We start from the raw sequence: 13401 nt of genomic DNA, 5'->3' as shown, positions 1-13401 counted from the left end.
AAATGTCGCTCTGGCGAGAGCAAAGGCTCGAACGTTTCAAGAAAGTAGGAAGGCCTAGGTACGTGGGCCAATTCTCATCTCGTGTAAGCATCACACAACGCGAGATTTTGAAGTACTCAAGGCCTCCGATAGTTTTCCTCGCCCCGATGACGAAGAATAATTTCGTATCAGCAAGCAGTGCAATGCGCCATTCCTTGCGAGATTGACGGAGCGCGAGCTTCCTGCTCTGTTATGCCGCTGTTCGTGTCAGCATGAGAACAGTAGGGGCAGAAGGACAGCACTCCGTGAATCGTCACGCTTTTAGTACAAGGCAGTGCGTATCACTTCATTCGTAGCATGACCTCTCCAAACACCTTCGATATGCAGAAGCTCGCTCCCAAACACCCGCCCGCTGACTATCTACGCTTCTCAGTAGATTCCCTGCGTCCGGTACTGGTACGTGTCATAAAGCCTCGTGTAGTAGCTCCCCACACTCTTCGCCACCAAATCCTCCACCCAATCGCGAGCCTCTTCTTTGCTCTTCTCCAGTACAAACCTTGCGCGCAATGCGGCAACAACGTTGATGAGCCCGCCGCCATAGCAAGGCATCTTGCTTTCTCGTCCCATGAGTTCCACCAATGTGACGATACGCTCAGCTTCCCGGCGCAGAGCTTGAAAGGCATCCTTCATGAGCTCCTTGAACTTTATGAATGCTTCTCCCTCGGGGCCACCAAGTAGCTCGACGTACTCGAGAGTGAGCTTGAATGGTGCTGCTTCAAACCCCATGTTGCCAGGAGAGTTGGAAAGCATGAACCCAAAGTCAATGTGAACAACGTGTCCATCGGAATCGATCAAGATGTTGCCGTTGTGGCGGTCTTTGAGCTGTAGAACATAGCTGAAGATGCTGTATGCGGCAAGACTGCGAACGAAACAATCTATGGCTTTCGCAAAGGCCGGTGAGTCCGTGGCGCCGAAAGTCTTGGTGTAGTGATCATACAAAGTTGCGATGCGCTTTTTCGGATTCGTTCCGGTAGCGATTGACGCCAGAGTCAGCGATCGCTTCAGCGAGTGCAGGGACACTGCATCAGTGATTGTCTCGATGAGTCCTGACGTCTCGCCAGTGACCAGAATCCGCATGTTCTTCATCCACACGTCAACACCGTGCTCAGCAAAGATCTTCGAGCACACAGCGATGAGTTGACACGCAAATGCTTCCTGACGTAGATCGTCTCCGGTTTTGACAATGACTGAGATGAGGTCCCAGCTCTTGGCCCATCCATAAGGCGAGGAGCGTCGAATCCGCTCCTTCTTCTGCTCCCAAGCCTCTCCAAACATTGCCGCTGATGGATCGTCGCGGTCGCCTTTTCGTCGGATGCCTCCGGTCACAGCGTCGTTTTCCATGCGAGCAGCGCCCTTGCCAGTATTCAAGCCAGGTTCTGTAACTCCGWCGAAGCTGTCTGCCAGATCTTCTGGGTCTGTCGGACCAGTTCCCGACTTTGCCATTATAGTGTCAAAACTGGTTCCTTGTACAGCCTCGTCTGAGAGGAAGCTCTGTTCCTCCAAAGACTGCATGCTGGCAATAATCTTTGTTCGAATTGCAGCGACTTCGGCTTTGGGGCGCTTTGCCGCGCTTAACTCGAGTTGCGCGAGCATCTGTGAAGCTGTCCGCATGTGATCTGCGAGAGCTGAAACATCCGCCTGGCTGCCAGCCTGTGCTCTCAGGTACGGAGAGGGTCGCTCGCTAATGCTTCCAGCTCCAACATGCCCTTCCGAATCGCGAGGGGTGGGCAGGCTGGCGGCAGTTGAGATTGTGCTTACTCCGCTTGACAGGCGTGGAGTTTCCTTCAAGGTCTGAGAAACAGAACGAAGGCTTGGACTGTCAGGAGCCTTCTTCGTACCACTCTCGAGGTCTTGGAGCAGTAAACCGCTAGAGAGGTCTCCGCTGGTTGGCTCCAGCACGCTATCGCTCTTGTACTCTCCTTGTGGCGATCTAATGGCGGCGTCCCTCGCGGCGTCTGTGGTGTCAAACAGTCTTCGCTTTGGCTTTCCATTCTCAGCTAGCACCCTGCTAAGCAACTCTTGATTTTGTTCACTGTCGGGGTCAAAATCAAAATCCTCCCGCAAAACTTCTAGCATCAAAAGGAACGGCACTTTCTCTGCACTGTTGAGGCTGGTCGCCTCTGCGGGATTGAGTCTCACGATCCGGTGATGCCTGCTTCTGCTGGCAGAACCGTCTATCAGTGTTGCGGGGCAGATTAAAGGTACATCGACTTCGGCAGGTAGGTCTTGGGCTATYAGACCAAGCTCCGCTCGCAATGCACTCAGACGCGCAGCTTTTGGAACCACCACCAACCGTGTAGAAATTCCTTCTAGAGCCGTGAGGAACTGGGACTCGCTTCGGAAGTAGTGCTGCCGCAGTAATCGGACCTTATGATTTCGCGACATGGACGTTGGATTCATCGGAGTCACGTACTGAGAGTGTCTTCGTGCTACCTCTCCTGCGACTCTCCGTGGMACGCCTGGCGAGGTTGGCAAGCTTAACGACGGAATGCTTGGCTTCCGTTGACGCTGCCGCTGATCTGGAAGGGAAGAAGTACTGCTGAATCCCTCTTGATTCCTAGTGACAGCCAAAGAACGGCGATGGGCGGCAAGCTTTCGGCCATCGACCAGTGGTGATCCCGGGACCGGAGATGCCGGAGACGATAGGCTGCTGCCTTTGACTTCTATTTCCACAGGTCTGCGTGTCCGTCGCCGCTGAGTATCCTTCGTATCACCCATCTCTTGCCTAGCTCTCCTGCCGTTGCTCGTGCTTCCCGTTACCGTCGCGCTGCGCGCAAGCTTAGGTGTAGTCGAGACAGCATCGGCAAGTTCGTCCTCCACAGGGCGCGGTTTCCTGGCTTGAGCAATTGCCAGTGGTCCTGCGATCTGAGGTAGTAGAGGCAGACCAATGCCTGCGAGCACCAGGCTTGACAGCACCGTGACCGGCAGTACATTCTCCTTGATCCTCTCTCTTCGCAAAGGCTCTCCGCCTCCGAACACTATTCTTTGGACCTTGTTGTATATCCTGCGACAAGTTTGGAAGGCATTCGAGGTCGGGGAGCCGGATAGATCATGTAGATACGTTTGGAATAGCCAGAACGTCTAAATGCCGTCAGCTTTAACCTATGAACGTATCCCATTCGCATAACACATACAAGCAAGGCTCCGTTGACGGACTCTTCGCACAAGTCTACGAGGAACTCCTCCAGTGCCATCGACTCATTGTCGATCGAAATGACGAGGTGGCATAGCTGGGAGAGGAAGAACTCAATCTCCTCATAGCTAAAGCCTCGCAACTTCGAACAGAGGACATAGTGTATACCAACATGCTCCGAGTACCGACTGTTGGGGGGTCAGTGAGTGTGTCTAGCTCTTCAAGGGGTCGTAGTATCCCTACGCAAGGTATGCAACCGTGAGCGATGGGTCTCTGTTGAAGTGCTCAGACTCGATGAAACGTTCGAGCAGGTTCCAGCTCATGGAGGATATCTCATTGATGGCGGGGATTTTACAAGTCAATCCTCATATCCTGGCAGCCATGGGTCACCGAAGAGCTGACAATGAAGCCAATGGGGCTGGTATATTCGCGACGGGCTTTGAGCTTGGAGACGGATGGCGCTGGGATGGAGATTTGTCGGGGTCTTCTGGGATGGGCGATTCGTGCGAAGCAGGGATTCGGGACGCGTGGAGCTTGAGTTCGCGGTCTGGGAGTGAGGAGAGGTAGAAATGCCGAATGTTGTGGTGTCGACACGGCGGGACGTTGCCGCCAAATCATATGCCGCTCCACCCGCCGGACCTTGATCGTTCGCTTCAGTCGACCTCCTCCTCTTTTCCCCTCTCGCACTTCTCCATTTGCAGACAGGCAATGAAGCGACCCTCACCCAGAATTTCCTTGCTGCATCATGATTTGGAGACTCTTGGCGCACGAAATCAGAAATGCGACGACGCCTTCATTTGGAGCCCGTCCCCGATGCATACACGCCGTCGCTTGAAGTTGCTGAGATGGTGTAAAATTTTAACTCCCACATGGATCGGCCATGGCTAGTCCTAACATCATCCTGAAATGGAGGGTGAAATCCCCTTCGAGCTGGCATTCTGAATCTTACCAGGTAAATGAAGACAAGACAATTCATGCTTACAGCTTTCTACACTCGAGCTTGGCCTTCAACTCTTTGCTGGAAGCAGCTCATGCTTCCGCATATCTTCGACGGTAGGGTCATACACTTTCGCAATCTGTTTGTGAATGCGGCTCGAATTACTTCTCTGTATCAAGTCTTATCTGTGCCTCAGCGTCATAATTCATTCACTTGTGCAGTCCCAACATGCAATTTCAACCTAGCTCCCGCCAGGGACCCCTCAAGTTTTATCTCACACCCGTTCGACCGCGTCTTCGACCGCGTTCTCAGCATCAGCAATCATCACCCCCAACCCATAAAGCTCAGCATGAAGGACTCCAATACCAGCCTCTTCATCGACGAGGATGAGCAGCTGTCGAGTCCTCCCCACGAAGTGTTCTTTGACGACAGCAGTGGCGGCAGTGTGGATCGCGACGACAACAAGCATGCTGACGAAGAGTCTGACGACAACACCCTTTACTGCCTCTGCCGCAAGATCGCCCGTGGATTCATGGTCGGCTGCGATGGGGGGTGTGATGATTGGTTTCATGGCACTTGCGTCGGCATCAAGGCAAGGCAGAAGGTATACGGACCCCGAGCAGCATGACAAGTGTGCTCGCATCTAACACGTATCAAGGACCTGCTAGAGCAGTTTGTCTGCCCTGACTGCACCACCAAGGGTCATGGAGTCACGGCTTGGAAGGACACCGCGGGAGGAAATGCCGGTCACACCACCACGAAGCAAGCGCTGCAAGCGGCCCAAGACAGTACTGTAGCGGCGAGCAACTCACTTCTCGACTCGAGCCTGCCGCCCAAGAGCAGTCGCTCCGGCCATGATCACGAATCCGCCCGGTCTCCACAACCCATCGCTGCTACTCGCAAGCACATCGCCAGAAGCAAGCTCCGCGCGCAGTCCGCCTCGAACCGGAAAGCTCTAGCCCCGCATCCGTATTCCGGTGTCATGAAGAAGCTGAGGGTGTCTCTCCCGACGTTTGAGAACCGCACGCCCGGGTTCGGCGCCCTATCCAATATCAACGACAGTGATGCCGAAGACGCTCAAGACAACGGCGATGATGACAAGCATCTCGACGATGCCCTCCGAGCTACCGTCACTCCCGTCCACAAGACGGCAGTGGAGTTCCAGCGTCGCACGTACATTGACGTCGAGGAAGCCCCCACCGTGGTGGACGTCATGGTGAAGCATGCCCTGGAACTGGCACTCTTCGGTACGCAGTGTGGATGAATGAATCGAGGATGTTTACCATGAGAGAAGAATCGAGACTGTCTACARCGAATTGAGACATGAGAGATATGCTGAAACGCAGATTCTGTTGATTGCAATCGCAGGGATGATGGACTCTGTGATTGGGCTTCTGTAAGGGAGCGGACGCAAAGTGCGCGTAATAAGTGCGGATGCGAGAACAGAGGAATGAAACGTTGACAGGTTGATTGCATGTGACCCTGCTTCGAATGTGACTTGTGCTGTATACATGACCGCCGGTCTTGTTCGTAGTACTTTCAGATGTGAGCCTGTAAAATGTACAACAGCTCGATCCTCGCCGCATCGAAGTCGAGTGCGTCTTCTGAGGGTAAGGTAAGATGGAATGTTCTCGGGAACATCGGATTTATCGGTTCGGCCCGTGTCTGCGACGGCTCGACCCGTAGAGCCATCTCAGCCTAGCGCTAAATATGCTTCCATGTCGTTCCGGCACTTCCACAACACGTCTACCGCGACAATCGCGTCCGCTTCATCCGCGCTGGCACATTTTTGCTGAAATTTTGTGGAGTTTGGCGTTTGTTTGTGGGATTTGCAGGGAAGAAATTCAGTTTTCTTTGTGTCGTCGTTTGATCGCCCAGCGAGTCCGAGCACCTGTTTGTACCTGCGGCCGGCGGGATCGATAAATGCCTTCTTCGTGACTGCTACATCGGACAACCGTCGGACAACCATGGCTACTGCAAGCGGCGACACCTGGACGCGCAACCCGCTCGCAGACGAGAATCCAGACCYGACGCGCAAGCGACAGAGAATCAGCGAAGATACCGAGACGCAGACGTCACCCCTGTCAGGCAGCGGGAGCCCCGTCGTCGCATCGCTGCCGCCAGAGGAGAGCGGCACCGGCTTCCACAACGCGATTGAGCTGCATGATGATGATGCCGACATGACTTCAGATTCATACACCAAAGGATTCAAGCTGCAATCAGCAGTCTCTCTAACACCGGCTGAGCAACTGCAACATGTTTTGAGTCAGCTGCTGAACTCGCATCACATCGCTCCCGATCACTTCGTGGAGCTCTCTCTCTGGCTGCGCCAACACCTGGAGACCACCAAAGGCGAGTCTCTCGCGAAAAGGCAGCACGAGTACACCCGCGAAGCCGAGTTTTTTGGCAAACTCGCGGAGCTCTCAGTCAGCATCCTCAACCATGGAGGTCAAGTATTCCGTGACATTCCAGATGACAAGTTCGATCGGCTCGGATCAAGCGTCATATTTTTCGTCAACGACATGGCGACGTTGGGGATTCGAATTGTCCCTATTCTGCCTCTAACTATCGACCATGTCATCGGGCGAAGAGATTCCGGGCAGGCTAAATCGAGCAGGACAGTACAACTCCTACAGTATACACAAGTTCTGGCGCAGATTCTGGCGTTACACGRCGTCAAATTGGTCCATTTCAAAGACACATTTCACCTCAAGCCCGAGGGCACGGCACTTTCTCACAGACAGAAGCTCTTGCAGAACCCTTTGGGAATGCCGGCTTTGACAAGCACTCTCCAGAAGCTAGGAGACCGCCACTCTGAAATCGACGGTTCATGGGATGCCATTAATGCAATCCTGCAAGTGATGAATACGCTGTGCTCAGTTGAGGGCATGGACGCTATCGACGACATTGGTCGAGCAATGGCGACAATTCATCATTGTCTGCTACCTGCCGTATGCGTGATGAGTCCCCGAGCCATACCCATCGATGTCCACGAGGTCTTGATCAAGACGGCCTGCAGACTCCTTTCATTTCTTCTACAACACGCAAGCCCTGACGAGTCCGCTGCGCTTTACAAACTGTACATCGAAAGCGATAGCGATGCGCTACTGACAGGCATTGCCGAGCGCTCGGTCACGAAGAGCTTGAACGCTCTGAGCAATGGTAAATCTGACAATTTGATTGGCCTATTGAGAACAGCGTGGAATTTGCAAGCGCTCAAGATATATATCTTCAGTGGCATCATGGATGTACGCAGCTCTGGGATTCTTCAACTGAGCACGCTGCTGTTGCAACTGTACAACACCCATCAGACCTCCGAAGAGGGCTTCGAGCACCCGATTCTGCAGTACGTCGGGCGTTTCATGCGTACTAACGAGTTGACCAAATACATCTTCGGCCCGGATTCCCATGCGAGCTTGATAAGTCACAGCCAAAACATCATCGGCTTCCTCGCAGCGACTTTCCTGTACACTGATAACGAGTCGGATCTCATCTGGGCTGCATGCACAACCAGTGTCGAAGCTGAGTTTGTGAAAGCGTCCTTCGGCGTATTGACTGAACTGTGTCGGTACTTGGATCTCGACCATCTGCTCTATCTGGTCAAGAAGTATGCAATCACGCCACCGGACAGGCTGGGGAAGGATGCAGTTGAAACCCTTACCGATCTCTTTCAGAAGGTGAAGCTGAAGAGCGCGAGTGCCACGGATCAAGACCGCCGCTTGACAACAGCCTTCATCAGCATAGAGATTCTTTTCAAGGCCAGAACGGCGGAGAGTACTTCTGCACTGGCACAGCTTTGTGAGACTGCACGGACTGAACTAGTTCGGTTTACCACCTCCCAATACAGCGCAGATGATAGGGTCCAGATATACGAGCGCTGTGTTCCAAACTTGCTCGAGCCGAATGAACGCGCAACCACCAGCATTGAGATTATTCTGCTATTCCTCGACAGTTCTACGGTTTGCCACAAGGAGCCACAAGATTTACTCGGCATGCTTTCAGTAGGCGCGCTCGTTGACGAATTGAGTCACTATGTTGACACCTGCCGCGACGACGGAGTAGGGGCGGAGGAGGCACAGATTTCAGGCATTCGAACCCGCATGAACGCCATCGTGCGGCTGCAGGCTTTGTCCGGGTCGCCAAGGAGCGATTCGACCTGGGCAACGTTCTTCGAGTATACCACTGGCCGGCTCGCAAGCAATAACGCCACCAGAGACTGCGCTTGGACGATGCTTTCGATCATGGAGACGTATGCCGATAGTGTGGGAGATGTTGCGAGAGACCTGCTTCAGTACTCTCTCGAGGCAGCTATCGATCTGCCGCTGGAGTTTCTGACGCCAACACTTCTTAGTACATTCGGAAGCACGTTGCGTCGACGTTCCGAAGGCGAGGAGTTCCAACGCGACTACTGCCTGGTGTTACAAACTCCCGCCTGGCAAAAGCTTGTTGAAACCGCAGAGAGCACTTGTCTTGCAGAAGCAAGCGACCAAGCTCGCAAAATAGTTTGCGACGTCCTCTTCGAGTATCCTCTTGCATATGCCGACAAGTCCAGAGTTGCAACCTGTCACGGCAACTTCGCGAGGGGTCAAATCAGTCGCATCTGCAACGACTTCCGGAGCTTCACTGGTTCACAAAGTCGAATCGAAAGCCAGGATATCATTCAAAAGATAGATCTATTGGCCGAGGTCTTCCGCAGAAGTCAATTAAGCGGAACTGCGTTCGAGGCGGAGGTGTTGTCACAAGTGGTCCTTGCGACAGAGCCAGCGACTGATGTGTTCCACTGCAAGATGCTGGTCTATGGTGGCGGACGGATCCAGCCCAAACTTCATCGTCTACAAGTGAAGGCCACGACAAGACTGTCGGAGCTTGCGAGTGAGCTGCCAAAGATCAGTGGTGCAGATACAAATCGTGTCATCATCGGAGGCCAGGCCTTGGACTTGGAAGCCCAGGGGGACCGGCAAATGTCCCAGCTAGGTGTCGGGCCTCAAGCAAAAGCATCAGGTGTGATAGCAATCTGCCCGAAGCATACATTCCAAAGTGATATTGGAAAATTGTTGACACCTGCAGGCGAAGTCGAGATGGAGCTCCTGGCGCAGTATGACGATCTGGAGAAGCTGCTCGATGGACCAGAGGAAATCGCGCAGAAGGTATTGTCTTAAGCGGAGATCCACAGTGAATTGAACGCTCAGCTTACTAAAATATGCAGATGTTCTCGTTCATAACTGGCATTCGCCCACCTGCACGCCAACGCGATCGAGTTGTGACTGGCGAACTGACCCTCCAAGAACTATTTCCCCCGGCCAGGACGTGGAGAGGTGCCTACACAATTCACGTCCTCCAGACACACCTGGAAGACTACATTAGCCTCGGTGTACTGGACCAGAGCTTTAGGCTCCACGGTATTGACCTCCTGGTTGGCATCATCATTGATGAAACACGCTCAATTGAGCAGAACATGTTCGGACGCGCCATCTCCTGCTTGTTGTCATTCTTGCGAGGTTCGTCTTCCATTATCTATATGAAAGACCTGGCTAACCTCTCGACAGAGCAACCACCGTTACTCACAGTGGACGTCATCATTAAGCGCCCCGAGGAGTTCGTTTCGCGCATGGTGGATACATGCTACTTTTTCTTGTCCTACCACTCCGAGCTTTCGGACACCCGGCGATCCATCCTAGGGTCAAGCTTCAGAGCCCTGACGGAGGCTTGCCGGCATCAAGCCTCACTGTGGCAAGCTTTCGCCGACAACACACGTGTCGTTGAACTACATCAACAAGTTTTCATGCATTCCGACGAACCACTAGTCATTGATATCTGTAACACGATCAAGAACTTCTGTAACGATCCTGGCTCGTTGGAAGGTGTGGCAGATTTCTACACGAATACGGGTCTGGCCATACTCCCGAGTGTATTGAAATCGAAGGCTCCGTGCCAACAATTCTTTGGCCTCATCAACACAATCCTCCTCGGCAACCGCATACTCCGGAAAGACGAATCCAGATGCCGCGCGCTCTGCCAGACCCTGGTGTCACATCTACATGCTTACAAACACTCCGAATGTGTGGAAACGCCTCTTATCGATCTGACAATGGTAGGCCTACTTAGTCTCTTGAAAGGAGCCATTGCGATGCTTCGAGACTTCGGGAAGCCACTGGATGTGGGCGACCTTGCGTTACATCTATTCGACACAATTCTTTTTCCCCCACTGAAAGCCATCAGCCCTCGGCCACTTGTTGATCGCAGGTCACGCTCGATTGCGTACTGGCTCGTCAAGGCAACATGCGAAAGTCCCGCAGTCTATTCAAGCCTGCTTGCTGCCGCTTCGCTGCCAATGCACGACACGAAAAATTCTCCCGCAGCAACATTCCATGGAGCATCAATGTGGCAGCGCCCAGCGTGGCAATGCAGCGGACTCTCGAATTTGGGTATGACGTGCTATATGAATTCGTTGTTGCAGCAGCTGTTTGCCAACGTCCACTTTCGCAAATTCATTTTCGACACACCAATCACAGACCGAACTAAGCAGCAACTCCTCTACCAGGTCCAGTATTTGTTCGCGCGCATGCAAAATGACTACACCCCTGTCATCGATACGAGCGAGCTGGCCAAGGTCCTCGGTATTCAGACTGACAGCCAAGAGGACGTCCACGGCTTCTACGAGGACTTTCTAAGCCGACTGGACACGAGCATGCCAGACGAATCGTCCAGACGAGCCCTAGGCCGATTTTTCTCCGGAACCTTGATCTCACAAATCAAAGGAGAGTGTGGCCATGTTTCGCCCAAGACGGAGCCATTTGTGGATCTTCAGATGATTGTGAAGAACAAAGCCAACCTCCTGGACAGCTTGCAAGAGTTTGTACAAGGGGAGCCGATGGAAGGCACAAACAGGTACAAGTGCCTCGTGTGCGATCCCAGCAATGGCGAGGGCCGTCTTGTCAATGCCATGAGAAGATCTTGCCCCGACAGCATGCCGGACAACCTCACCTTCTGCCTGAAGCGGTTCTCGTTTGAATCAATGTATGGGTTCGAGTCCAAGGTCAATGATCGCTTCGAGTTTCCGCAAACGATTGACATGTCTCGTTGGCACCGCGCTCACCTAGACGATCCGAATACCACCTTTGWTGAGGACATATTCGAGCTCGTGGGAGTCATTGTTCATCAAGGCTCGCTCCAATTGGGCCATTACTGGTCTTACACACTTCTTCGTAACACTGGAATTTCGAACTCTCGTACGTGGGTGAAGCTCGAGGATCGAATGGTATCGACTTGCCAAGGAGGCATTGAAGAAGTTCAGCGTGAATGCTTCGGCGGTCTGCGCAATAATGGTCAGGAGCGGGCGGACAACGCATATGTCCTATTCTATCAACGCAAGGCCTGTCTTGAGGAGCCAGTCTCGCTGCCAGGACCTGTACTGGACCCCCAATGTTCGTCTCTCCTGCCGCCCAAAGTCGACATACCAGCTGAGCTACAGGGCATCATCCAGACCAACAACGCCTGGCGAAGACGGATCGCGCATATCTTCGATGACGATTTTCACGACTACGTGATGTGGTTGCTTGCAAAGTACGACCACTTTTCACACCCGTCTTCCCCTCGCTCAATCTGCGACTCCCCGCAGAGTAGGGGTCAGCAGCGTCAATCCAGCGCAGACGACTTCACGAAACGATTGGGTGAAGTGGCGACAACTTACTTGCAGCGTGTAGCAACCTGTGACTCCGCGGCTGCCTTCAGACTGGAACGATGCATTGCCGCCCTCCGGCCCCTCATGGATGCTCAGCCGCATTTTGCATCTTGCATCCTTGGTCAGATAGCTCATGACAATCCCTGGTTCTGTGGAATCGTCGTTCACACTAATTTCGAAATTCGTGAGAGAATCTTGAATCTGACGTTACTCTGCCTAAAGTATGTACGCCAGCATGAGGAGACGCTCTACAAGGACATTTTCATTCGGATCAAGAATGCGCATGCCAGGGTCAAGGACAATACGGCTCCATTGCGCTTTGACTGGTATCACTACCTCTCTTTTGCGGTGACACTGGCCGCGCCAGGGTCGTGGGAGACGCTTGCTGTTCTCGATGGTGGATATCTATCGTGGGCATGGGATATTCTGTACACCCTGGTCACCCCAGAGAAGCAGCGAAAATTCCCAGACCTGCTCGCAGCCATGCAAAACGATCCGCTCCGGGTGACTGAACTGTTTGAGTTTACTCGCTCCATATTAAAGAGCGCCAATGCCATCATTCCCGATGATGACCAACACAGGATCCCTGGCCAGGGCCATCAGAAAACTCCTGACGGTGTCTTACTGGAGCCGATGGAAGTTCGGTTACTTACTCAGGGGGAAGGCGAACCGATGTGGATGTCTTGCGCAAAGTTTGCGGATTTTACTTGGTGCGTTCTTGTGCAGCTCTCTTTGATTCATTTGTTCGTGCTAATACCCTACTAGTGGCTGGAGGGACTTTGCACCAGGAAAGCTCATGGCCGAGCTGATGGCTCCACGCCAACCTCAAGTGCTCAGAACAGTCATCACGGGTTTCATTGAGAGACATGTACGACAGGAAGACACAGTACTGGATTCGGTCATGCATCTGCTCTTACATTTCTGCGCCAATTCCGCGGACGGAGATGCTACTCAGGCCTTTTACGCCCTGTCCACGGCGATTCACCAATGGAACAGAGCCGAGCTTGGTTTCTTGCATGTCGTTCGAGAGGCGCACAAGCTTGTACCTCTGTCGGTTGTTTCCAACACTGAGCACTGGGCTGCGAATTACCTGACTTCCAAAGTGGGAGCCGTGCGCCTAGGCACCGAGAAGTGGTTGCGAGAGGCCATCTTTGAACCGGATCCGATTTCTGACTATCCAGACCTTGACGCCAGTCGAGTRAGGCAGGTTCGCAAACTCGTGAAATTCTGTTGTCAGCTCGTAAGGACTGCATACGGGTCAGAGCAACCAAGGTTGAAATACGCGAGCGTGATGACTACTTTGCTAGGTGCAGAAGAATACCTAAAGAAGGTCCAGGTAGCCGGAAAGGTACGAATGCAGAGCTCTGATGAAGCAACTCGCGCGTCCGTTAGCAGGCCACTTTCATTTGAGCTTGCGGAGCTACATTCGGAACTCGGGGAGCTGAAGGCAATCCGGAAGATTGAGCAAGAGTGGGAGGTGGGGGAGCCTCTGCCAGTCTCGCGCCGATCTGTTGAGCTCGACTCTGAGGAGGAGACTACTGAGAGCGAAGTCTATGAAGACTACGAAGACTGCAGTGTCTCCCCGAGGTGAGCTGGTGATGAGGAGGTAGA

The 13401-nt window shown here is 53.2% G+C and overlaps 3 protein-coding genes; 2 read left to right on the top strand and 1 right to left on the bottom strand.

The window, feature by feature from the left end:
* Nucleotides 1–408: 408 nt before the first annotated feature.
* On the bottom strand, nt 409–3495 carry RCC_00849 (related to phosphatidylinositol 4-kinase; the record flags this gene model as incomplete). XM_023766046.1 has 3 exons in its annotated part: nt 409–3120; nt 3174–3360; nt 3416–3495. 3 exons carry the CDS (start codon nt 3493–3495, stop codon nt 409–411), a joined length of 2979 nt encoding a protein of 992 aa, XP_023621814.1.
* A 963-nt stretch (nt 3496–4458) lies between these two features.
* Nucleotides 4459–5373, top strand: RCC_00848 (uncharacterized protein; the record flags this gene model as incomplete). XM_023766045.1 has 2 exons in its annotated part: nt 4459–4713; nt 4768–5373. The coding sequence occupies 2 exons, from the start codon at nt 4459–4461 to the stop codon at nt 5371–5373; spliced, it is 861 nt and encodes a 286-aa protein (XP_023621813.1).
* Nucleotides 5374–6076: 703 nt separating this feature from the next.
* RCC_00847 (uncharacterized protein) lies at nt 6077–13381 on the top strand (the record flags this gene model as incomplete). 2 transcript variants are annotated; one of them, XM_023766043.1, is made up of 5 exons in its annotated part: nt 6077–9110; nt 9177–9256; nt 9316–9607; nt 9656–12500; nt 12556–13381. In XM_023766043.1, 5 exons carry the CDS (start codon nt 6077–6079, stop codon nt 13379–13381), a joined length of 7077 nt encoding a protein of 2358 aa, XP_023621811.1. The 2 variants fall into 2 exon arrangements, with proteins under 2 accessions (XP_023621811.1, XP_023621812.1); XM_023766044.1 differs by having other exon boundaries at nt 6077–9256.
* Between the last annotated feature and the right edge of the window lie 20 nt (nt 13382–13401).

Source organism: Ramularia collo-cygni (genome assembly GCF_900074925.1).
Source record: "Ramularia collo-cygni strain URUG2 genome assembly, contig: RCC_scaffold01, whole genome shotgun sequence".
Classification (NCBI taxonomy): domain Eukaryota; kingdom Fungi; phylum Ascomycota; class Dothideomycetes; order Mycosphaerellales; family Mycosphaerellaceae; genus Ramularia; species Ramularia collo-cygni.
This window is presented reverse-complemented; position numbering and strand designations above follow the sequence as displayed.